The sequence below is a fragment of the Lutjanus erythropterus genome, chromosome 14 (genome assembly GCF_056507025.1).
Source record: "Lutjanus erythropterus isolate fLutEry1 chromosome 14, fLutEry1.hap2, whole genome shotgun sequence".
Taxonomy (NCBI): Eukaryota; Metazoa; Chordata; class Actinopteri; order Lutjaniformes; family Lutjanidae; genus Lutjanus; species Lutjanus erythropterus.
The window spans coordinates 19,537,090-19,564,681 of NC_139330.1; the positions used below are offsets into that span (position 1 = coordinate 19,537,090).

Consider the following 27,592-nt stretch of genomic DNA (forward strand, 5'->3'; position numbering starts at 1 on the left):
TGTGGGCACCTGTTGCCATAGCGACGGGAGCTGGGAGTTCCGTCAGGTTGGCTGGCCGGTGGTAGGGGGATCATGGGACATGAAAGGGGCCAGCAAGGGGCGTGCAACCTCGCTGCCACCACTATCAACCCCGTTTCCTCCACACTTCAACCCAGGCCTCTGCGGGCCCGAGGGACCCCCTGCCCTTCATGCGTTCGTTCATATCTGGATCACTATAGATCTGCTTCTTCATCGCAGCCCACTCACAGTGTGTGGAATTATTTACCAGTTCAATGGTGATTATACTGCATTATGATTGAGTATGTTCTCAACTGGAGCACTCACTTAGACACTGACCTACATCCATTTATTTTAATTTGGACTGCATTTATGTGCACAAAAACACTTTCATCCAGCAGACCTTATCTCATCTCACCTTTTGTCTATTTATTATTCCATCCAAAAACACATTTCCAGCCATTTCCCATTTCCTTCCTCACATAAACACACATTTTTCATCCTGACACGCTCTCGTACAACACACTAGGTCTCGAATGTGCGCAGTACGCCATCTGTCCTGTCCTTTCTCAGTTTCCTCTCCTTACTCTATTAAGCTGCCTATTCAAATCTCCAGTCTGATAGACCACCTACACACCCACTGCGCATCCTTCATAGCCGGAGCTTTGACACATGAAGGAGCAGAGGCAGTAAACCTTGACTTTCAGCTCACCGGGGGTCTCGCAAGACACTTAACTGGAGTGTTGTGAAAACATGGAGCGGAGATGGGAAGTGTTTCATCATGACCGCTGTGTTCCCCTGTTCATACGGCGGCGGTGTGATCCCACGCTCTGTGGCGATGTAGGTCTGATATCTTACAGACCGAAAGACCCTTAATCCTCCACACCAAGGGAACAGATTTCAGTGTATTTGTGTGTGTGTTTGTGTGTGTGTGAACACGTGGACTGTGGATGTTTTCCAGGTGTCTGCGGAGACTCACTCTTGACAGTGGCGGTCCTGGTGCAGTTGTAGAGAATAGCCAGCTCTCCAAACACCTTTCCCGGCCCCATGGTGCAGAGCTTCAGGCTCTCCTTCGTCACCTCCACCTTCCCGTCTGAAACATGCACAGAAATACGGGTACATCATTAGGCATATTCAAATTGCACATTTATTCTCCTGCCTCATTACCCAGGTGTGTGATTCCTCTGCTGCTTTCAATGTGTACAGCAAACAAAGTTTCAGTGATGAAATGGAGTGGATGATAGGTGTCTGAGGGCTTTTGCTTCATTTTTAGAGGCGCCCAGGCAGAGTACTCTTGACTCACTGAACTGGAAAAAAATAAGATTATTTTGCAATGTGGAGTTTCCGAGGGCTACTGGCCTTCTACCAAGGCCTGTAAAATGCAGCAGTGGCAACGTGAGAAAAATCTACTCAAAACACTCCATAACTCACAGACACAGTATGGTATGCCTTAAAGGGGGAACTGTTCTGTTAATTTAATATACTATTTGAGAAAATAAGTGTTATCAGGGCCCAGGCATTCACAGAGAATGCTCTAACGTGTTATTATTGCAGCATGTATGGATTCACATAGTCATCATGCAGATCCGTTTTCAAAGTAAACATATTTCTGCATTGAAAAATCGCTTCTGGCATACGTACAGGAACAATTTAGGAATAACTAAGTGACTGTGTCCTAATAAATCTAATATATACCAATGTCACTTGGTAGAGTTAACTTGTTTTTGGTGAGGAAGACGAAGGAAGAAGAGGAAGAAGAAAGCCTACTTCATTAATCCCTCTTGGGGAAATTATATTTACAACATGCAATTACCACATACAATTAAATTACAACTTCAATCCAACCCCGGGACTCATTCGTAATGAAAAAAAAAAATCTTCAAATGAAAGAGAGGCTAATGAGTCCATTCATTGGTTCTGTCTGTTGTTAAGCACACAGACACTTAGTTTATTAGCAAGTTTTAACTCGGGCTGAGGGAATTTAGAGGAGTCAAACTGAGAGTCTAATCGAGGATTACAAAGATTCATTGTTTTTTCCTGTATAATGTTTCTTTTCCAGTTGTGAAAATTAATAAAGCAGAAACAAAAATAAAAAGATGTAGTGTTTTATACATTTAAATTCCTAACATGTCAGATATAGGAAATGTAAAGGTCTGGCCCTTTGGCACGTTACCTTTTTTCAAATCAGGTCCTTTAAAAAAGTAATTGAATAGGCCAGCTTTGTGTTATGCCGCCAAATCTCCAAGCATAAAAGAAACATACAAATAACATGTCTGAACAACACGTGTGCGTTTACGTAGCCCGGAGAAGCAGAATTCAATCTTAAATCAAGTAAATATATATTTTTCTTCTTTAACACTGTAACAGGCTCTTTGCTCCTGTGTCTGGAGGGATGGCTGCTACAACTGTGTTTAGACAAATCTCATCAAGCATGTATGTTTTCCTGGAAACTCCAGCGGGACTCCAGCGGGACCACAACTCTGACTTACAGAGAGCAAAAAAAAACGAAAGAAAACAGTTAAGGCTACTGATGAAATATGGAAAGATGATAAGAGCAGGCGAGTGATCCACAGAGGAAACGGTTTGACACGTTATCTTGTTCGAGAGGGCTGTGAACCCCTTTAACAAAAACGCGACCAAGGAACCCGCCATGTTTCAGGACTAATTCTTTTTCTCCGCTTTGTAGTTCTTTCCACCTTAGTGGAACTGTAGTGCGCCTTTTTGTTTGCCATGGTGAACAATACATCATCCATTAACACCCAGCATGAAACTTCTACACGCAGAGACAATCTCCAGCTCTCAAAGTGTGTCACCATCTTAGTGTCGACTCTCCTGCTGTTTCCACTGCCCCTGTTTAACAGCCTTTTTTTTTTTTTTTTTTTGCGTCAGAGCTTCCTCTCCTCTTGTTCCACTCAAATGAAGAAACTGCTGCAGATAGAAAAATTAACTGAGATGCCTCGCCATCAAAAAGCTGCCTTCAGATTTTTAACAATGCTGTGCTGGCGCGTCTTTCATTTTAGATTGACTGGATAACAGACAAACACTAAATATTAATTTCAGATCTCTCACTCATATGTTTCTTTCAGTTTAGTAATAATGGTTCATAATGACTGGACAGCTCACTTTCAAACACTTGTTATGTCTGCACCTGGTGAAGATAATGACTATGTTTTTGAAGTATGGTTCTCAAAGTATATAGAAAAAAACATGAAAACAATCCTTCTATTTTCTACTCCTTCCAAACAAGCTGATCTTTCTTGCTTTCATAAAAATAAAACCATTGACTGTTTACAAGATGAACTGCAAAATGTTTCTTAAACTGAGTAAACTGAGCAGAAATAATATTCGTGGTGTCAGTCTGGCCTTGGAAAGTCTATAAAGACTATAATTAGTGAGCTCAATTTGCTGCGAGATTTAAGTCTGGAAAACAGCCATTGAGAATCGATTGATCCCAACAAGTATGTGCCAGACTAATCAGTGAACTGTGATGGGTGTTGAGATGATCGCTCAAAACTCCAGAGCTTTTATTATGAACGATTAAATGTGGGTGTCATAGATAGAGAATGGATGATGAATAGTTTGGGTGAAAATTGCCAATGATTTCACGACACCTGCCATGTTTTTCCAGGTCAAAAACTGTAAGCGAAAACCAAAGACAACCCTGCGTGTTTGTTGCCTCCATCTAATCAGGGGCAGAAAGGGTTCGTCTTGATCTTTGAGTAATGGGGGTACCTGTCTATCATCAATTGTGCACCCTATTTGAAGTGCCTGTTGAGCCTTGCCATATCACATTATTGTTGTTGGGAGCCTTTGATCCATCATCAAAAGAGAAGCAATATGGACTTTTAGTTTGAGAAGGAACAAGGTGTGCTGCAGTGCAAACAAAGTGTCTATGTTGATGTATACAGAGGTGTAGTGGTAAATACAGATGAGGGGAAACTGCAGTTACCCAACAGAGAGCTGAAGTCCCTCTCTGAGAGACCGCTGTGAAACCGAACTTCAGAAACAATATGAACAGCAATCAATGGCAAGAGATAAATCATTTTTGATCCTTTGAATTGTGCCACGAATTACACGTTTGTCAGTTTAAAAGATAATTTAACAAGTCAAGAAAGACACTGTTTGTTGTAGTGTGAAAGACTACACACAAGAGTTGCTTAAACTTTCCTTCTCCTTGAAAGCTAATGTCAGCTAATGCCTTTGTGTTTTCGTAGTCATACAAGCAAAGGGTCTGGCTCATTCTTTCACACCGGATGCAAAGATAGCACCCATTTAGTCCTAGAAGAACTGCTTACCTGGCACATGTGCCAAAAAAGGTTTTCTACCATCAAGATGAGAGATTTTTTTAATTGATTTTCTCAGCTCTAAGAAAATTTTACAAATATAAAACCTCCATGGATCGAAAACTCATGATAGAAAGAGTCATAAATGACTGATGTCCTGTCAACAGTTTTATGGATGTCTCTTTTGTAATGGTGGCTCATGGGGAAAAGTTTTTTTTGGGCTGCAGGGGAATTTTCTGATGCAATACCACAAGTTGGCCACAAGTGGGAAAAACTATGAGTACGGCTGAGGAGCAATGCCTAAATCTATGGTTCTTCCTTTCTCTTGCCGGTGTGTCTTTGTCTGTTTTGTCAGGTGTTCTAGCAATTTCCCGGTGTTGGACTGCTACTTTGTTTTCTTGGACTTTGTGCCTGTTTGGGATTTTGCCTGTTGCTTTGGATTTGGTTGCTTTGTTGGACTGATTCTCTGGCCTTCATAACTATTTTTGAGTTTTGATTCTGCTCAGTGAAACATTTGAACTGCTCCAGCTCTGCCTTCAGTCTGCATTTTGCATTCTCCCGGTTACCCCACTTGATCAGTTGATCTGAAAACTCTCGGCCTCATTTCAAAGAGGGGGATAAATTGTGTTTACTTGGGGTTTGCTCCCTACTCAGCCCTCGGATGTATACATAGAAGCTAAAAGATAGATGCAATGTGTGTTTGCATTACTACAGATAACTGCTACCCTCTTCAAAAGGACACACGACACAGAACTTCATTAAGTGCAGTGCTGTGTCTGTGGTTTAATAACTGCAGTGCCTCAGGGACAGGTTCACGTTGGGACAAAGACAGCCACAAATCAGGCAGAAAAACCTTTATACTTCACTGTGGACAAAGCTAACAATTTCCCATGGATAGCCAAGTAATTAATTCTTGACAAAAGTGAGAAGTCTAAACACAACGCTTGTTTTGGACATCTCACTGCCTGCAGGCTGTGTGGGAATTAGTAGGAAATTATAGTAATCCATTTATTCAATTATTGGAATTCCGCAAATGGTCTATTTTTAAGAAACTTGTTATTAAGTACGTCAGATAAATCCATCCACACACCAACACACGGTCCAGTTCATTTCCTGTCTTTGGCTCTTGGCTTCAGCTTCACTTGAAATTCACCTTTCATATGGAAGTACTATTCAAATCATACTCAAATTACAACACAACAGGCAAATATATGTAAAGCACAGTACAAGTAAAGCACATTTAAATCTCCCCGAGCTTTTTAACAACAGCTGTTCACTGTCTTATCTAAGACAAATTAAAAATGTGATGAGGAAGAATAACAAATTCACAATGTGTAAAACATGAATAATATTAACTTTCTTTTCACTATTGATGTATCACAGCGTGTCGTCTTAACCTGAGGTGGTGCAGACATTGTAATAGCTGATCATTTAAATGCACACTGTAGTGCGCTCCACATAGCAGCAGGGCCTCAGGACAGACCTCGGAGCAGACTTCCCCCCGGCTCAAGATCAGATGTGATTCTGGCTGCATTCCAAATCAAAAAGCTGCTGTCTTTTGAGTTGACTTTATTTCACACTGGCGCTGAAGACTTCACAGATAAAAACCTGACATGAATTTTCTCCTACTAACCCCCTAACAGGAGACAAATCTGAACAAATTATACATTTTTTTTCTATCAAGGTCTGTCCTTTAGACCAGCAATTCTCAACCTTTTCGAGACGTGAACTCCAGAAAAATTAGGTTGGTGTTTGCAACCCCCCTGCCTGCCCAAGACTAGAAAGATCCCAAACGCAGTCACATTAGAAATAATCTCACGATCCCCTTGGGCGTCCCAACACCCAGGGTGAGAACCACTGATTTATACGAAACCTGATTCACTGTGGCCCCTTTTCTTATGACATATGATGTCAGAGGAAAAGGGGCCACTGTGTGAATATAGGTGGAAAGCTTGCATGTTGTATTGCTGTGTTCCACGTTGCAAGTCATATAGACAGAAGGAATTTACCGTTATCATTGGATCATTGTCATTTTACCACTCGTCACTTGATCAGCAACTGAAAAGACAATGTGTAGTGAAAACCTGAATGGATACTGGGCTATATATCAAAATAAAACTATATATTCAATAATCCATTGGCCACTGTTAGATACAAGCTAACATTAGCATTCAACCACTTCCTAGCTAACAGTACCATTTGCTAGTGTGGCACAATACAATACAAAAAGCTTAAATGAATTCTGAAATGTTTAACTCTGATATATCAGTGCACATCTTTGACACTTTTATTAAACTTTAACATCTTTGTGTTTAATGCATGAATAATACACACAAATTTCCTGTGAGTATAATGTCACATAATGTAACTGACTTAATGTTAACTTACATTACATTACATTACAGTCAGCATGCTTGTTTTAGCTTAAAATATGGTTCAGTGTTCTCCCAGATTTTGATTTGATTTTCACATTGTCTTTTTAGCTGCTGATCAATTGTGAAGCAGTGAAATGATACTGAATGGCAGCCATGTGAATGTGCTGAATGGCTACGATTAGCAGGATTAGATTAAAGATAAAAGCTTTTTTGTAATGAAGGTACTCAGTTGTGACTCCACAAGCAGCATGTGACACAAAGTTCTCCCATAAAATAAACTTGGAGACAAGGGCATCTGTTAATGTCCACATGGAGTCTTTTACACTGAGGCCATTAGACTGTGCCTATAAATAAAGTTGAGTTTCAGGGGTCACATGCGGGATAGGGTTTAATTCTTCCTCCTCGTCTTCCATTGATATTTTTTATGTTTTTCAAGCAGCACAAAAGGGACATCAAGAAACAGGATGTGGGGGAGTTCAAACCCCCTGGAGGATAATGTACAACCACCATCCCATCCTGATAGGCCTTGTTCTTCTGCCAGTGCGCAGGGGTCAAATTACCCAATCCTCCCCGTCCATTAGAGCACTGGAGGAACAATGATACTCAAGAAGAACATCGTTTCATCTTCCTGCCACGTGCCAGAAGATAGGGTCATTACCAGTAAAAGTTTTACGTGGTATAACACTCTAACTTCAGATCAGCCTGTGAGGAAAAAAAAAGTCAAATTCTGTCTGACAGTTGAGACAATTTTGTAGAGGAAAAAAGCCACGTGAGAATAAGACTGAGCCTGGAATCTGTTCAACAGGGACTGAAACGGTTTCAGAAAATTCCAGGGTTTACAAATCACCATCTGCTCTTTATTTCTTTAAAAAATGACGTGGTTTGAAAGATCTAATAAATTGCAGTTCATTCAAAAGTTTGACTCAGACGGGCCTTTGATAGCTGCAAGCAGCAATTTCTGTTTTCACCTTGTTTTTCAAAAAGCACAATGTGACCTCTGAGAAAAACCCAAACACTTTCAGCAGAACAAATATTTATCGCTGACCTGTTCTGAAAAATGAGACACATGAATCAACGGAGGGAGCAGACATCGGAAAATGAAAAATAACACAACTAGATCTCCAGATGAATGCGGTGCTCTACTTCACATTCAGAGGAAAAGATGTCCAAAGGGGCAGATGTTTGGGTTTGAGGCTAATCAAATAATGACGGGCCTCATTAAATTAATCAAAAATGTTAAATTTTGGTAATTCCTCCTGATCAGTGTCCGTGTTCAATAACAACCGCTACTTGAGCAGCATTCAAAAACAAGTCATGCATAATTTTTCTCTCCAGTTAAGAACAAAATAAACCCCAGAGTTTAAGAAAATACAGATGTGGGCTGAAGCCAACAGCAAGAACAAACACAAGGAAAAAGGCAGAGAGAAAGAGTAATAGCACTGTTGTGTCATTAATCAGGGAGGGAGGCTCAGAATGAGACTTGTGTTAAGTTCAGAGTTCCCCGGCACTGGAAATGACAAACACTGAGCGTTGTTGTTTCAGGGAATCTCTGTTTGTGTCACTGCAGGCTGAAAGAACACAAGCAGCAGGATGCTGAGCGGGGACAGAGAGTGTCACAATGGAGTTTGATTGAAAAATGTGTTGTCTTTGCCTTGTGGAATGTAAATAAAGACATTTTCAGACAGTGAGTGGTTATTTTCTGCACCTGCCACCCAGCGATGATGGTTATCTGTGTTTTGAGCGGGCAGCAGCAGGGTGCCGCTCCGCCGTCACGCCTCACAGCTACATCCAGTCCTGCTAGCAACCTCCCGTACCATGAGCTACAGGCGGCTGCTCACCACCTACTTTAATCACATCATAGAGAAGTATAGAGAAAGATGTAGCATAATAATACAGCATTTTAGCTGACTAATTGCACAGTTTATTGGCGCTGACTGGACAATCAAACTTTAAGAGGAGGTTCTATCATTTAGCCGACCCTCATTCATGTAAAAAGGGTGAACAAAACAAACTGGAAGCTCTGAAATGATCATTAAGTTTAACCAGCACCCAGTAAATCACACATATCCGAGTCTTAACCCTCAAGTCTCAAGTTACTGCGGCAAGAATCAAGCAAACCAAGTCAAGTGCCACCATGCTTAGCCTACATTGCAAGATTGATTGCAACCAGTGTGTTTCAAATCCAGGCTAAGCGTTAAATAAATGGGTCCAAGATGTGCGTTGATATTTCAGTATTAATTTATGCCTATCCTATTGTACCGTGTAAACGTTAGCTAGGAGGTGGTTAATGCTAACGTTAGCTGTTGTCTCAAGTTAGCAAATGGGTTATTAAATATGTTGTTTCTGCTTGAAAAATGTCCAGATGTCCCTCCAGATTTTCATTATTCTTTGTCTTTATAGTTGTTGATCACTCAAGAAGGGCAAATGATTCTGATTCTGATGATCTACCCCTGTTTCCGCGTTTAAACCCGCAAAAGAAAGTGGTCATGAAAAGTCAAGTTTTATTTTCAAAATGAACAAAAACTGCTGTCTTACACCTTACAAGCTTAGATGTCACTGATCAATAACAAGTCTCCAAAAATAAACAATAGAGAGTGGGATTGTGCGAGCTGCATACAGGAGCAAGATTCATCATACTGCTACTTCACCTATAAACAAACAAACAAAGCCAAGTCTCATATAGTTTAAACTTAACGTTAGCTTTCTAGCTAACCAGCCAAAAAGTCATATTCACGTTGTGATTTTTGTAGTAGATTAACAGAAGAAACTGGATGTTGTGGTGGTGGCGTACCTCATTTTTGGGCTGCAGACCTTGCATACTAATGTTCTCGTCTTAACATCAGTGACAAAATAATCCTTGAATCGAGATTATAGCATAAATCTATGTGATCTCCTTTGTGTAACATTTTTTGAGGCTCATCTCCCACTTTGGGAAAAATCTCTGAATTAGAATAAATAAGTTTTAACCAGGTGCAACTACAAACTGAGTGTATATCAGGCAACTGAATGTATATCAGTTAACTAAAACATTTTCAATTACAATTATCCACTCAGGGCAAATAAACTATATTTGTTAGCTAAAGTTGCTGTACTGATTGTGTTCTCTATACTTTAAGTATTCTTTCTCTATACTTTAAGCTACAACCAGACCCATTTAGATAGGAGATGTTGTGATTACAGAAGGTGGATAGCTGCAGCTTGTGAACATAAATGCTGTTTGATGTTTGCCCTGAGTCCCCCTTCCTTGTTCCACAGAGCGGCACATCTGCATCATCTCCACGAAATATGCTTGTTGACTGTTATCAGCTTGCTGTCAATAAACTTGTGCAGTCTGTGTAGCCTTCTGCAGCTTCGGGAATCTCACCAATTGAAGGTGAAGGAGGGAGTGTTCACTTTTCTTTTTGCGTGTGTGTCTTTTCAAGGAACACCGCTGCCACCGTGCCTTTTAAACTGAAAGGAGGCGCTCTGCAGGTTGGATCTGAGTGCAAACTAGCTGACGTCAAGCAGCCTTTTTAAATGTATGCCATTTTTATTATAGGAAGGCGAAGAAAAAAGCAGAGCAAAGGCATGATAAGTGGGGTAAGTAAAGTAAAAAGGCATCAATGGGGAGAGGATAAGAGAAACAGAGGGACAGCAGGGGATAAAGATGAGGAAGGACACCCGATGCTATAGGTGAGCACAGCTGCACATCACACTGTTTGAGATGAGAGCACTTCAAATCTTTTTCAGTTCGACTGAGGCACCCTCACACAGGGTGCCCTGCTATCAGCACGCTGGAAAATTACACCGCAGTTTTCTACAAGTGCTTTGTGAGACGTAAGGATACTAAACAGTGTCTTGTCGACAGGATACGGGGGACAGCTGGTTTCATCCTTTTTACATCATTTTGCCTTGGAGACAGGAATTCGGTGAGAACATACTGTAGTGCCATATGTCTACTTTTAGAGCCTTTCAGCCGCACACTGAAGGTTATTTTCATTCAGTGGCAGTAATAGGACATGTGAGGTGAGACACGACTGTTAAATCCTCTTGTCTACAACCTCGTCTCCTATCAGTGTTTTCATTATAACATTTTAATAGGCCTGGTTTCATCCCTGCTACTCTCCTAGTCATCAAACTCAGATTATGGCTCCCGTGTTGACAGGTGATTGATAGCCTGAGCAGGGGGCAGTGAAAATGAACATTTTGTATTCACAGACCGAATCACTGCCTTGTAATTAGCAGTTAGCGTCCATGCCATGTGCACATACTGTAGCTTTTCTTTTATGCAGACCAGACTTAATTAGACAGCCTCAAAATCAGAATACAGATTAACATGGCATCTCAAGTACTACAGTAATGGGCCTTCTCTCATTTCAACAGCCAACTCCCATTCCAGCAGCCCGCTGGATCACCACTGGCATGAGAAGACCTTTACGGGGAGCTTTAAATGGTAATACTAAAATGCTTATACAAACACAAACATACAGTATTTACATATGCATATACATATACATATAAACAACAAGACCACAGCTTCTCAATGAGCCTGTACACAGGCATCCCTTTGAGCTAAACCACCACCACCACTACCATTTTCTAAATAGCACTACACACAAAGTAAAGCTGAGGCTGTCAGTAATGTCTGTATTTTAATATTTGGGCATTAACCAAAGTGTTGGAAAAAGCATTGAACCAAAGTGGTGCACTGACTGACTGACTCACATTACAATCCACAATGTTCTATAATTGTGGACTGAAAATCCTGTATTTCCGGCTTTACGTTGTTTTTCCGCTTGTTTAACAGCTAAGACTTGTTTGCCCCCTTGGCTTGTGTACTTATTTCAAAATCTTTTAGATGTCAATTAATGCTTTGTGTTATTCTGCTTTAAACAAGGACATTTTTCTTCATTTAGGAAAAGTTGAGTGATTGAGGTACAACAGCAATAAGCTGCAACTGTATATGACGGGTACAAAATGAGCACTTGCCAAATTCGAGTAAAAATCTACCTTGCTTCAAAAAAAAAAAAAAAAAAAGAAGAAGCGCCACCATTGGCAGCTTGCTGAAATACACCTCCCTCACCATAAACTCTCATCACTACACACAAGTTGATAGACTACATTTTGTTTTGCATCAACACAGCATGCAACATTGTGTAATGCTATCGATTCTCTCTGTCCAGCATCGCTACGGTTAGGCCACATTCAGACAGAATCAAGCCTTGTGGCAAAAACACCAGTCATCTCACTCATTTTGATTAGAGGTAGTCCATTTAGGCTGTGTCAGGGGGTGGGCCGCAGGGGATGACAAAAAAAATGCAGCAGCATGCAGCAGAAGAGTTGAAGTTGAAGTTTTCGTCAATTTTTGGAGAATCACAGTCCATACTGCTGTGGCCAATCACAAGTTGGCCATCAGACCACTCCACAGGCAGCCTGAAATAACTTGTGTACCCAGCTTCGATGTCTGGGTCTGGCTGGCTGCAAAATAAGAACACTGAGAAGCTTCCTTTGATTTGTGTTCATTTGTTTGTGTGTGTGAGAAAGACCACACAGCTGTGGTCGCACCCCTACATCCCTGATACTGCCCTACTCTGCCTGAATGCGGCCTTACGCTTATCAGGCCAGAGGAGAATTTCAGAGCAGGATTTTGCACTAACTGCAAAGAGTCTGTTAGTTTGTGGTGCCATATTGCCTGAGTAGATCAACCTACAATGAAAAATGAATAGCACATGGAAGTACAGTTAAAGGTACATTTATTGAGAAGCAGAGCTTCCCAGATAAGGCAGAAAGACTAAAAAGTTAATATTGGAACCTGTATCTTGTTTATCTCTCTGTGTATGTGTACTCCAACACTGAACACACACATACATAAAAAAAAGTCTGCTTATAACAGTGATTTGTACTTTGCCCCAACAAAAAAATGTGAGAATTCCCCTGCTGGGGTTGAAAGTATTTGGTGGAGGCAATCAAAGCTCAAAAAGAGATCAAAGAGATGAATTTAAACTCAACAGAAAGTCTGTGTTGAGAGAAGAAAAATGTAAAAGAAAGCCTTACCTAAAACCTTGACTACAGTGACACTGATTGATGATACTGGCCTTTGCGAACTCAATGTATTCAGGCTTCTCCATGTATGCAAGTTAGCAATAAAAGTGGAGAATACTGATCAACCTTGAAGGCTGAATATATCGCCACACTGTCCGCGGGTAACAGTGTTATTTAGAGCTAGTGTCTACAACATTTCTTTATAACTGCAGCTATTTCATGTACAGTATATATACGGTGTGTGTGTGCTGTGCTCGCGCTAGTCTCAGGGTGAAGGGAGGGATTTGTCCATCACTGTAGCACAGAAGATTACTGGCGCCCTATCTTGTATAGTCAAGTCTGAACCTCAGCAAACACAGAGCTTATCCAGTCACAGCAGACTCTCAGGATTACTCCAAGTCATGGGCCACCATCTTCCCTCACACACAAACACAAACTCACAGCAGCAAGCATACAACACACAGTATATACCTACCTAAGTCAAAGCAAAGACAGGAGTCTCACACATTTGCATAATATTCGGCTCATATGATGCTCGTGAGCCCCTTTTGTCAGTGTCTGCCTTTCCTTCCTCCTCCTTCGCTGCTCTTATGTCACACACACACCGACACACACACACACACCGACACACATCGCTTTCATCGTCTTTCCAGATGAGGAACTCTCTGAAGCGGGGGTTAGCCACAAAGGGGATAAAGGCTCAGGGATCATTCACAAATTACTCATTAATTCTTGCTCTGAGGTGTATTCATCGGCCTCTGTGGACTGAAAATGGGGATCAATTCTTATTCTGGAGTTCAGAGGAAAGAAAACAAAGGCCATCTCTCCCTAATCAGAGGAGAGGAACAGACAGAGAAAAGGGGGTGAACAGGAAAGAAAGGCAGAATTTAAAAAAAAAAAGCAGAGTCAAGTGGACAGACGGGTGAAGAGCAACAAAGAAGAATAAGTGAGTAGAGGAAAAGTGGAGAAAGGATGGTGACAAGAGGACAGATTGGGGTCAAAGTCGGTAAAATGTGAGGAGGAGTGATAGAGGAAAACGTGCATGCCTCTGGTCTCATATTCTGAATTGATAACTTGTAGCTGTGTGTGTGCGTGTGTGCGTGTGTGTGTGTGTGTCTGTGTGTGTGTGTGTGTGTCTGAAAGAGAGAGAAAGTGACAAAGGGAACAACTTAGAGGCAGAGAGGGCAAATGAGAAAAGACACTTGCCCGAGTGAGAGGATTTTCACTTGGTGTTCGGGGCAGATGGTGTACGCCTCAACGTAACTGAGATTATTAGTCTGCAGCACACGCATACATGCTATTTGCACATAAATGACACATTAGCTGAAGTTATATTCTCCTTGATAGAAGTATTTCAGATCATTAAGCCATTATATGTGTATGTGTACATTTACCCGTCTACTTAAAAATCAATACAGCACCTGAATTTCTTGTAGTGTATAGAAAACTCTGGGTTTTTTCTTGCCTCTTCCTACATTTTCCTCTCTCTTTACTGATGTTCATGAATAAAAAATCCATTTCTGGTGTGGTGCTGATGTATAGATGCTCTGCATCTGTTACGATCTCAGTTTTGAATTAAAAATCAAATCACAAGATGCCAGAAAGCAAAAAATATTTTCTGCTGGCTCTTTTGCAATAATCGATTTTTCATGCCGGGTGCTTCAAGTCAAGTGAATCGAAACAATTTCACACACACACAGAATGTAGGTGTGTATACTTTCTAAAGGGTAAGTACATTGACACATATATATATATATCTGTGACATTTGAAGCAGCAGCAGCATTGAAAAATGTCATTACACAACATTTTATTTCATAACATTAAACTCTGTCAGTGTAGTTTTTCTGCTCTTCCTTCTGTTCTGTAGTTGCACAATGCTGCAACTAACAATTACTTTCTTTATCCATTAATTTTTCAATCGTTTCCTTGATTGATCAATTACTTGTTTGGTCCATAAAGAGTCCAAAAATGTTGATCACTGTTTCCCAAAAGCCCAATATGGCACCCTAAAATGTCTTGTTTTGTCCACGACCCAAAGATATTTGGTTTACTGTCACGGAGGACCAAACAACCAAACTAATCGCTGAAACCATGAATCACTGCAGCTCTAGTCTGCTGTATATCCGTCTTAGAAGCTGAACATCTGTTTACCACCTGTCAAGGCTAATGTCACCTTCATTGGGCGAAGGGGAGGTCAGACTTCAGAGAAGCAGTGGGGAGAAATGGTGCATAGAGCCAGAATATTTTCACATCTAACACAGTGAATTAAGGGTTTATTCAAAACAAACAAGAGTTAGCAGACTGTTGAAGCAGTGGAAAGATGAGCCAAATTGTTTTCAGTGTGTTATTTTGTTTCTGTCAAGCTTGTATGTGTGTTTTACAATGTTAAGTTACTGTTTCTAGCTAGACAACACATATTTCACTTTTTCAAGGTGACCCTCCCCATAATGCTTTGAGACACTTACAACAATCTGAGCCTGTCGGTGGTAAAACAAGCACTTTCAGTGGGCGTACTTTGAGAGTGCCCATAATGATTAACGTTATATTGCAGCCCATTTTACCAGCTGTAGGTCAAAAATGTCTTGACTTTTCACAGCTCCAACAATCACAGACTCAGAGTTGTCCGAAATAAACCTTTAATTCACTGTGTTAGAGGGTTTACATAAGGGTTTATTTCACCTAAACTAGAGTTGGTGATTGCTGGAGCAGTGAAAAGACAAACAAAAACATTTTTGGTGAGTTTTATGTTGTTTCTGTTGAATCTGAACAAATTTGACACTGCTAGCTAGCTAACAAACGTCACTAACAGTTATCTAAGACACAGATGTGATTTCAAAATGCTCAACGACACTATATACAGAACAAATGGTAAATATTATTAACAAACTAAGCTGTGAAAAGTTAAGTAGCTAGAATCACTGAGTCTCTCTGGAAAGATAACGTTACTATTACACTGACAATAAGTAAACAGACTTCCAGCTTGTTAAATGTATAGACATCACACCACATTGTGCAAGCAGAGATTTTGGGGACTTCACTGTGACCACATTTAAGTAGACACATACAGGACTAACACCTGATCCTGACAGTTACTATTGACAAGTGTGTGTGTGTGTGAGAGAGAGAGAGAGATAACTAGGGAGAGTGTTTAAATGTCATTCCAATTACAGACCCCTCACCTCTTCCCACAGATGACACGTTAATAAACATCCACCAGGAGCCTCATTAGTCATCATGAGAGCTGGTGGCCTTGAAGACGGCCAGCACTCAATCCCGTGGTAATAGTGGTATTGCATGCCATGTTACATAAGTGAGTACACATACACACAGAGACAGTCGATCCTGCATTCGATTTGAGTCCCGAGGAGCTGAAATTGAGTTCCCTGAGATGCATTTTTAGCAGCAGGCAGGTCTGAGTCTCAGCAGTGGGTTAAGGTTTGTTATTAACTTAAAATCTGTACTGTGCTGTCAAGACACAACATGCTGCAGTTGTTGTATCGAATGTTGGCTACATGCTGTATTCTCTGGGGCCAATCAAGCCAAAATCTGTGAGGCTCAACATTTTACTTTGCTGAGCTGCATTAGTTAAGTTGCCAGGCAACAATGCAGTGCAGTGGGTTTGTGCACTCACGCTTCTGTAGCCCAATGCATTCTCTATTCTCATATCGGCTTATTAATATGCAAATATATCATGATAATAACAAAGATCAGCTGATAATTTATTAGCAGCGGTGGCTGCAGTGGCTGTATAGGTGTAGCAGTAACAGACGCAGCAGTAAGACTAGACTGTGCTTCTAATTTGCTTTATGTATCGTGTACCTTTTAAACCTCTGACACAGAGTCACACTCAGGTGCCCTTCTTGATTACATCTCAGCGCTTTGCTCAAGATGAGAGAGGAGCCCGTCTCCCTGTGCACTGCCTCATTGGCCAGTGAGCACAGTGGGACTCCAGCCTATAGCACAGCGAGAGGATGAGTCCTTTAAACCGTAACTGCTGTCAGAATCCCAGACAAAGACATTTATTCACCTTGTAGGGTGGCTACACGTACTTATAAAGACTTCAAAGGTCTTAAATTCATATTTACTGACAAGAGGCCTTGAAAAATAAATATATTGGCTGAATAATGTATAGGAAACATTGTCAATAAATAATTTTCCCACTCCACCAATATTTGGACAAAAGACGACCTGTGAAACGTCAACAATCATCAGTCCAGTTTACCTGAAGTTGCCTAGATTCATTGTGACAACAGAGTGTAAGATGAGTGAGACAGGACAGCAGTTATCTATTCATTAAAAAGACATAGGCATGCACTATAAAACAGGCCACAATAATAACACTACAGGGGTCTAAATAACTCTTAGCATAGAAATTGGGAATTCTACCTGGAAATAGCCTTTTGTCAGAATCAGCTGCAGGACAATTGCAGTGATTAATATCATTAAAGACGACTTTTTTCACTAATAAACATATATTGACCAGTGTCCTTCATACTTTTCAAAGCAACTGTCTTCACAAAAATTTTGAGTTTGAATCAAACTCAAACTTTTAAGTCTTGAAATAAACCCTTTTAAAACAGTTTTGCAAACAGTAAACTTTTGTTGAGATAATTTACTTTTCTTCTGTTAAGAAAAGTAGAATCTTTAAAAAATTGACGAGTAAACTCATTAAAGTGAAAGTGAATAATGGTTAACAATTTAATATTTTCAAGCACCCAAATAAAGATGAATCAGGTTCACAGCTCACTGTGAACAATTTTCAAGACTTTTGGGGTTTTTTTCAAGTTGACATAAAGTAGAAAAGTAAATCATTTCAACAAACAAATATAGGTTGGCAAAAGTTGCTTTAGTTTATTTCTAAACATAAAAATTTAAGTTTATACTTGTCTTCATTCTGATTTAAAACTTAAACTTTTAGTGAAGCCAGTTGCCTTTAAAGTATTCTGAGTTTTCTCAACTTTCTCAACAGTTTTCTGAAACTATTGCCAGTTTTCTCGACTTTTTTTTACAGGGTAAGTCAACCAGTTATCATCGTTATTTATCATTTAGAACTGACAATATACGTTTTCATGTAGAAGAGTGCACCAATATTTTCACTTTGGATGTTTAGTTTTACTGACAAAATGGCCTTAAATTGAAGTAAACAATGGTATTTCATAACAGTGGCAATAAACCTTACATTTAACTTGCTCATACATGTAGTTTTGTTTTGTCTTTTACAGATTATTTAGGAAATGATTTATACTAGTAGTATAATTTATACTGGTAAGTATGAAAATGTTGAGCTCTGGAGATCAGTTTTCCTGTCAGGATTTAATAAGTGAGGTAGAGTACAAGGTGACAGCAGGGTGATAAGGTGCTGGGAGATGCTAAAGGGGATTATCACAGGCTAAAATATGCCATGAAATTATATGTAAACAGACACCTGTACCTCTCATTTCCCCGTGTTGTTTATATTTGATTAGAGATACATGCAAACAGTGTTTGATGTTCTCAGACACAATCATGTTTACCAAACATCTTGAGTGTCATATCATAAGGAGTCACAAAAACCCTCAGATACCCCCCTTATACAGAGAAGTATCGAGCCAGAGTGGGCAAACATTTCAAACTATTCATTGTTATTCAAAGGTTTGTCTCAGAAAACGCAGCAGGAAAAGGAAAAGAACCGGAGGAGCAGTTCAGCACGAGCCTCAAAACAGCACATTGTTGCTTTCTGTCATTCAGACATTAAAAGATGCCATTTAAGCCTCACTCCAAGCTTCAAGTCTTCTTGGAGATGAAATCTGTCAGAATATTATATTTGCTTTCCTATAACGGCAGGTCAAATAAAATAATTGGAACTCTATCCAATTTGTGTTGAGAAAACGTCAAATCCTGGGTGTATTCTCAAATCCCCTGAATATCTCCACCTGGATAAAACGCTCTACAGTGCATCAATGGCTGCATTGAGAGGGTTGCCTGTCAAAGAAACTGTCAATGCACTGTGAGCGCTTGGGGTTCGGAGCTGACTCACACTGTAACATCACCCACTCTTTCTCCTCACTCTTCTGTCTGCCCTGTCTGTACGCTTAGTAAAACTGATAAAATATACAGCAGAGTGAGGACAGACTCCCTAAAAGATAGCAAATTGAGAAGAAATACATAATTCAGAATCAATATCACGTATGCATCCATCCTCCTGGCTCATTTTTTTTTTCTTCGAGAGGACTTGTCTCTCATACAGGATGGAGGATGCCAGGATGCAAAGGAGGAATCTTAAGTGGATGTAAATCCAAAGTTAGCAACAGGAAATAGTCAGGAGAGATCCCTAAAACATCCTGTTATCATGATGAAGCTGTCAAACAGAACACACCTGCTCAGCTTCAGCTTTCTTATCAAAACCGTGTGCAGACGCAGAAGATTTTTATCCTTAACACCAACAAACCATTAAACAAAACCATGTCAAGTATTATATATAAACAACTAGAGCTGAAACAAAAAGTCAAACAATGAATTTGCCGATCAACAGAAAAGTTATCTGCAACGATTATGATAATCAAAATGCCCCAAAGTCTTTAGTTTGAAATGGGGATATTTGTTAGTTTCCTCTTGGTGGGACAAAACATGACCTGTGAATATGTGAAATATGTTAACGCTGCCAAAGTTAATAAATAAAGACATTCAAGATGCAGTGTCTAAAAAGAATTAACTTAAAAATTACTTACAAAATGTACTTGGTGAGATTTTGCATTTGAGATTTGCAGTGTTCTATAAACCTTACACACTGGTCCTTTAAACATAATTAAACAATTTTTAAATCTGACACCTAAAGCTGATTTTGTGGGTCAATCACTTCCTATAAGTCATGTGCAATCCTTAACGCACAAAAATTCTGCTGCTGTGTGGTTCATCTCACATTAAAACAGTAACAAAAGTTTAATGATGTCGTGAAGTAGAATGGGATCATGGGAGATGTTACCTTCACTGCCATAGCTGATGAAAATCTATCTGTCGTGACTCAGGCAGAAATCATGCTCATGGATGAGATAATGTTTAAGTTTTATTTAAGTTATGTTTACTCATGTTCGCTGACTTCCTTCCTCGTTCTCTGACATATTCAACATAGTGTTTTACAATAAGTTACAGCAACTAGCAACTAGCTAGTGATGGCAAACAGGACACAAGCCGTTAGTTGGAATAAATTACAGATTTCCCTTGGTTTGAACGTTGTTGGAAACATTTGAGGTAATGAAAGTATGTGATCTTCATAGGTTTGCACTTTAATATTAAGTGTTTCTGCTATCCAAACAAATCATCAAGTCTCTGTTCTCAAAGGATCCAGCTCTACCACATCTTTAAAGGAGCACTAAGTGTTTCTGGAGAAAGATGGTTGACTGTTGACGTTTTGGGAATGAGACAATAATAAACTGTCTTGCCAACCTGTGTCTCCAGGCTAGATTTTCTAAAGTCTGAAAACAGAGGAGGAGCCGAAGTCTAGTTTTCTCTCAGACTGCTTGAATCACATTATGCTTTAAGTAACATTGTCAACACTCCTACTACATGTTTCTAGAGGACAGGCAGCACCGAAACTGTTTGTATTAGCATACGCGGTTTCATTAGATTAACTTGAATGATGACTACGAAGGAAATCATGAGGGTTTTACTGTCGAGGAAGTACTTGATAGTAATTGGATGTGATTATACTAGTTATTATCATCATTAGCCACCTGTACAGGTCTTCGCGGATGACACGGCCAATCAGAAATCCTCTCTCATCTCCATGGAAACGTGAGGGCTTTGTCTCATTTGCAATCAGTGTTTTAAAGAGGGCCAGTGTGAGTTACAGCCCAGCGGATGCGAGCAAAATACAACAAACATTCATTACGGCAGCTTCGGCCAAGCAGGCAGCCTAATCATCGCAGCGAGCCAGTGCCAGGATGCCTTCTGTTTTGTCTGATCTTTAACCATCAGGTGCAACAAAAGCCAACTACTCTGAGGTTGTTTAAACAGGGAGGCTGCGGTATTCTCTGATCAGTCTGGTCTGCTACTAACAGCAAATATATTATGATAAAAACGTTATATTTGAAGTGAGAGCAGTGATGTAATACATTATCATATTTTTTGCATTGGTGTAGTTTAATTGTGTCTCATATGGTTACATGACGCTTGATAAACAGTGTCAGCCCCATGGCGAAACGTTAATGATTAGCCTGCCAAGTCTCAATAAGAAATTACTCCACTGCCTGAACAGCGAACACTTCATTTGCTAGGAAAATGATGTACAGTGTGTGTTTGACATGGCGCGGCACAGTCAGACGTCCTGTCAGCATAGATTAAAAAGTCAGAGACTGCGATGGGTTTTCACAGACCTTGCCACAAAGTCGTCACCCCTTTGGCTAATGCTTTTAACATTTTTTTTTTTATGCAAAGCGAGTGAAGGCCAGGCACGGTGAGGGTGAAAACTGCAGGCAGGGGACACACAGGGACGTGAGAGAGAAAAAAAGAAAAAGAAAAAGGGAGACCAAGTGGAGTTGCGAAGAGCTGGTGATGTTCAGTGAAGATAAATATGTTAAGCCTACCCTAAGGATTTGAAAATGTGAAATAATTAACACACATTTGTTATTAGTGGCATATGACCACCGTTGAATTGAAGCCCTATTTCCAATTACGCACCAGCTCTTTCCTCTATCACTGTCAGAAAGGAAATCACAAAGCCCCTCAACAATTATTTCTCTTACAGATTGGTATCATTTGTTCCTCTCTTTTCTGTGGAGCTCAAGAGGAACCTATTCATCATGTCAGTGTGACACTCGCTCATTTGTGACCTAGCATGACGAGTCACCTCTGGCACAATCGACGTTTCGCCGCCTCCATCACCAGGAGAGATTCAGATCTACTTTTCCTCTACAGAATGGGTGACCATTGTTCAGTAAAAGATGACAGATTTTTAGACCATCAGCTCAGCATCTGGAGGTTCGCACTTTCTGTGAAAACTGCACCTGTGTTCCTCCTTAACTCTCCAACAGAACATGGAGGTGTGGCAATTGATGATGTGGTTTCTAGTTTCTTTTCTTGGTTGACAGTGAATTTAAGATACAATACCTGACTTTGTTACACCATCCGATACTTCCCCAAATTCAAAGTCAGTGTTGTACAGGCCACAGTTGTGTTTTGCATTTCATTTGCATGATGACAGTTACATGTTAGACTCTTTGCATGTCTGATTTAACTCTGCAGTCAACAGATAAGGGAAACAAGTCCAACAGGGGCGTGAACAGTGATGGAAGAAGCACACAGATCCTTTGCTAAAGTAAAAGTACCAATACCACAATGTAAAAATGTATTTAGAGTAAAAGTATGTGGGCATTATCAGCAAAATGTACTTACATTTGCAGTAGAATGTCCCTGTGACTAAGTTACTATATATAGTACCAATGTACTTGTTTTTGCTTGTTTTTCTTGTTTTTTTGTTGTGTGACTGTGTGTCTGAGTACTTACATGTACAGAACTGCTTGGGTCCACCGAAACCCAAGGACAGATGATAAATAATGAGTAATGTTAACATCAGCAGCCAACGATGAATGAATGTTATCATAGTTCAAAAGGTCAAACAGTCAAAGTTTTATGCTTGATGCAACAAAACCTCATAGTTGATTCTAAATGTGTTTGTCATCTGTCACTGTGACTTAAAAGGTGAAAAAAGAAGCTAATTAGTCTCGTTGTTTCAATCAGCAAGACAGTGAAAACCTGGATGTATTTTATCAGCTTTCTTCCCAAGGAGGATGGATTATATGACCATGACCAGGCACAGGGGAGAAGGCTGCTAACGCCACATTAAGTAAGATACAGTTTGTTTGACAACTTTTAAATAACAACTTGTCTCCTCCGGGTGTGTTGGATTTAACATTTGTTGGTTCTGCATGGGTCCAGGTCCCAGCTTTCAAAAAACAGATGGTTCAGGGTAGTACATTTTCAGGTCTTTTTGGGTTCAGGCACGAATTTCTGGACCTGAAAAGTTAACTGGAAACGGTTTGCACACAACACTTTTAATATGCATTGTAAATAATTTTGGTCTGGTTCAACCAAAAACAATAATTGCACAAGTCTTATTTGAGATTTGTGAAGCTGCTGGAGTTAATTGAATTTGAGAAAACATGTGCACTAATCATAAGATTTTAATTTGAACCAACAACAACTGTGATTTTCTTTTACCTACCTCTCTTTCACACAAAAAAGAGCTTTTTTGTTCCAACATTGGTACAAAGACAATATGCAAAAAATGTTCCCTGTGAATTTATTAAATTTTAAGTACAATTGGATGGGGACTGAATTCAATACTAACCCTCATCATCATTGCCATTTTCATTATTGTGAAAACAACCATGACTATGACCGCAATCATGATTTATCTTAAACTGTTTTAGAGACACACACAAAGTTTCCATATATGTTTTCTTGAAGCCATAAAAAAGAATGGTGTCAGGAGAGTTTTAGCTCTCACACAACTCCCACATGCTGGGAAGTCTGCTAAAAAACTGTGCCTGCACTCTAAAAGTAAACATTGCTTTGACTAATTTTACTAAATTGTGTGTACAAGAAAAGAATAAGCTGGTAAAAAAAAGGATCTTGCAGTTTGATACTAAGAAAACAAATTATTTTGGTGCTCAGCATAACACTGCAACATTCAGTCTCACAAAGAATTAGTGTTTATGTTAAGTGAACACGAAGTTATCTTGTCATTTTGACAGTTCTGAACACTTGTGTGGACTCACCACTAAAACTTTGCATCGTGGATGAATTGATGTTTCTGATGCATGTTCGCCAACTTCGTTAGGTGTGTTAGTATGCCAACCTTATCTTATCAGCACGAAACACAAATGAGGCTTTTCACATTGGCACTTTTGGCCATGCCGAGTCAAACTGTGTCACACTGATTTGCATTTCTATCACCATTTTTAACACGTCAAGCTGTGCCAAGTCACACCAGAGATGGTGTGTGTGTTCAGCTCTTAGTTCTTTTGTAGCTTCTAACTGAATCTATGTGGTTTATATTTTTGTTTGTCTTCTGTGTCGCTGTTTGTACTTTCAGGTATCTGTTTTATTTTACTGTTTCATGTTTGGTTTCAGCTTATAGGAGTCAGGTGAAGTAACTACTGATGAAAACTCTACATTTCCTGATTTTGCTGCTTCATAATAAAAGCATTTAAGCTGCTCATCTTCAGTTAAAAACACACACATTCGTGTGTGTACAGCCCTGTTGAACTGGAGATTCAAATCCTTGCCATGCTGGGCTGATGTCCTGAGTCAAACAGAGTCAAGATAAGCCAGAACATGTGTACGAAAAAGTTGTCCAGCTGAGGCTGATGAGAATGTTATTAGTTTGTTAAGTATTTGTAGTACGGGAGTACAGAATTTTCTGGTAACCCGTACAAAATGTTGAGTCACTCTAGCACTTGTATTAATCTAGACATCTGTACTTTTGTTGATACTCAGTATAATTACTCTTTTCCATTTCTCTAAGACAGCACTATTCATTTCAATTATAGCGGACAAAACACAGTGAAAGACCCTTGCTGGTGCACTGGTCAATATGACTGAGTCATCTCTAATACGATAACCTTTAAAGTCACGTTTCTTTGATGCGCCACAGGAGATTTTTGAATTCAGACCCCGTGACTCACTACAGACCAGATGAAGACAGAGAGCAGCCATAACATTTCTCCTGGCGTCCAAACAGAGACGCTGCCTGTCTACAGAGTCCTTTCAGATGTGACGAATCCTACCTGCTTCTGTCTGAAGAGAGGTAAGTGCAGAGTATATTTTTATAGAATTACACTACAAAAAGTCTTTGCAACTTTATTAAAAATATTGTCTTGTTATTTCAGTCCCACATATCTGTTCTTAACTTAATGTTTGACCGAATGGGGCATCCAGGAAATGTCTCGCCGCCCCATAATCAAAGTAGGTGAAACAATAGGAGCAACAATCAATACCAGCAGTCTTCCTAGTAAAATATTAACCTTTAAATGTCACTGTCTATATAGCAAACAACAAGATTCAAGCTTATTGCATCAGTTTCTTTGTTCTCTTTCTCTCTGTCAATGTTCTGTCATGTGGCTTTGGTTTGAGAAAAGTGTTTTCACCTTGAAACATCTTTAAACCTTATTAGCCCATGCACTTGTGTGTCAGAGTCAAGTGCAGGCTATAATTTTTTTTAAAAAGTAAGGGAGTAATATCAGTCATTTATATGTTCAGTATTCCTATAGTTTAATTTGTGTTATGTCTCTGAATGTCAAAGTTCACCACTGTGTAATGATCAATTATATTGTTGAGGCATTGACCGAGGCCATTTCCCCTGAGGTCAAATCTATTGTCAGGGACAATGGGCTCTCTAAGCATTTTATTGCAGTATCGCTTGTCACAAATCATGTACCAAAATGTCCTTTTCACAAATCCCATCAGCGCCAGCACAGATGTTGTGCTGTTGTTCCTGTCATCAGAGCTCCCACACTCAGTATCATCAACGCTCTTTTAAAAGAGAAACAAAAAAAATAAATAAGAAAATACAATCCACATTCTGAAACAATGCTGCTAAAAGAGAATGAAACATAAAGGACTCAGCAGGCACACAGCATCACACAAAATAAAATCAGTGGGACATGAGTGAATCATTTGGCACCGCAAAGTGTTGTAGTTTTAGTTTTAGTTCATCGCCCCTCAATAACTCATCAATAATACTCTTTTATTTCTTTTCCTTCATTGTCATGACAGTGCGGTTAAAGCTGTCTAGACAAAACCCTGCAGATCCACTTAAACCTTTGTCATTACATATATTTTTTAGGGTTATTCTACTCGTTCTACTTCTGCATGTGTGTTTTTACCTTCCATGACGTACACCAACGAGCCCACATCGCCTTCCTTAATGATGCAGCTGTCCTTTCCATACTCCACAGGGTACATGCAGTCCACAATCTCTTGGATCTGCGACAGCTCCAGGTTCTTCATGAAGTCGTTGTCCAAGATGGCCTCCTTGATCAGATCCTTGGACCTGAAATAAAATGAGCTCTTAATAACAGATGTGATGGGATGAATTAAAAGAGAAACTGGTATCACACACACGCCTCAAACAAAAACCTTGGTGGAGATATTGTCTAAAATCTAAAAAGTATGTCCAGTTCAACAGTCATGTTGCTTATTTCTACCACAATTAAAACCTCACTCACACTGCAAACTTAAAAAAAAAACATATCCTAATTTCAAAGATGTCAAGGTGAAGGCTTTTTATTCCCTTCAAATGATGGAAGAAGTCAATAAATTGCAAAATCCGTGCCTAATGGGAGCAGATTGGTTCCTCTCAGGGGTGTGTTTCTGAAAGCCAAATAGCCTTCAGACTGCAAAGTCATTAGGGCATTCCACAGGTAAGTATTTTTTTGCAGTGACTATGCAAGGAGGGAAGAAAATGTAATTAACTACATAGTTAAAGTGACATTGTCGAGCTATAGCTCAGTGTGCAGGTGAGAGAGCATCAGGCAGACTCAAAGAAAAAGCAAAGGTAAATAAAATTAGACAATGCTATGAAAGGAGGCATTATGTGAAATTATCATTTAGATAAAAGGGTACACATGACATGCTATTGATGTATAAATATATTTGTTCCTAAAAAGAGACCATGTGTTGACGACCACTGAGGGCTGAAACTGTCAAAACGAGCGTCAGCCCAATCTCGGACACAGAGAGGTGTCAAGAGAGAAATCTGACCGGACTCTCGACAGTGAGTCAAGATCACCTGTTCATTGAAGGGTGTCATCACCAGAGTTTGAGCTGCTCAGCTGAGCGCCGCGTGGCTGGTTTTGACAGACTGTCAGCTGGATGGACGAGGTGGTAACACTTTAAAGTAATGGTACATGAATTACCATGAATTATCATGAATTAATGAATAACTTCATGCATGAAAAAGCATGAATTCATTCATGAACTACCAGGAAAGTACAAGGATTAACAGGATGACTTAATGAAAGAGCAATATGTTGATTAATGCAACAACTATTCTCATGATTTTGGAGATAATGATATTAATTATATGAATTAATGATATTCATGTTTTCTTCACAGGAAAGTGTGCAGGTACAGGGACAAGGTAAAAACTGGACCAGTTATACCAGTGCTCATGTTTTCTATTGAATTTGTGTTGCTGTTGTGTAATCATGATTATCTAACACTACTTCATCATTTCTTTATCATGTAAATAAAGTGCTGATCTGTCCTTCTATAACATCGATGACTAACACATGGGGCATAATTGTAAAATCACATGTATTAACCATTTTTTGCTCATGCATACATGATACATACAAATTTTCTTTTCCAAAGTAAATACGAGATAATTGAGTCCAAAATTATGATTATGATGTAATTTGCATTGTATTTTTTCCAAGGACATGATGCCTAAATATACAGAAAGTTGACTTTTTTGAAGGGCCACAAACATGATGAAGTTATGAAGTAGTAATGTTTTTTTAAAGTGTAACTGCAGCCCAGGTGTGAGCCTGACTCTACCCACTGCATCATTTTGAAAAAAAAACTTTAAAAAGTGGGCAGTGGTGCTGAGAGGGGGGGCACAGGGGGGGTGAGCAAGGCAGCCACTGTAGTCGACGTGACCTTGTGCTACATAGTGCGTGACATAGGAGGTCAGTGTTAATGCATAGCACTAAACAGCTAGCAGTCAGAGCTACCCAACCATGGGCTGCTGCTGTCAGACTCTGCTTGTACAGAAACAATGGAAACACAGAGAAGCACTGGAGACAGAGTCCGCTTGAGCTTTGATAGTCATTACAAAGAGTTTCTGGGAGTCGCAGTTTACCTGCGTTATACATAGCGGAGCTAACGCTGCTGTGTGTCTGTCTGCAAGGGGGTCAGTAAATAGTCATGGAAAA

At 39.8% G+C, this 27,592-nt stretch overlaps 1 protein-coding gene across 2 annotated transcripts in view; it reads right to left on the reverse strand.

Moving 5' to 3' along the window:
• The window catches only part of LOC146315485 (cGMP-dependent protein kinase 1), a 113,924-nt gene that overhangs the window by 71,488 nt on the left and 14,844 nt on the right, over positions 1-27,592 (reverse strand). For both annotated transcript variants that reach the window (XM_084735559.1, XM_084735558.1), the window contains exons 2-3: positions 25,541-25,707; positions 977-1,090 (exon numbers count right to left, since the gene is read on the reverse strand). In XM_084735559.1, coding sequence (XP_084591685.1) covers positions 977-1,090; positions 25,541-25,707 — 281 coding nt within the window. The remainder of the gene's footprint in view (positions 1-976; positions 1,091-25,540; positions 25,708-27,592) is intronic.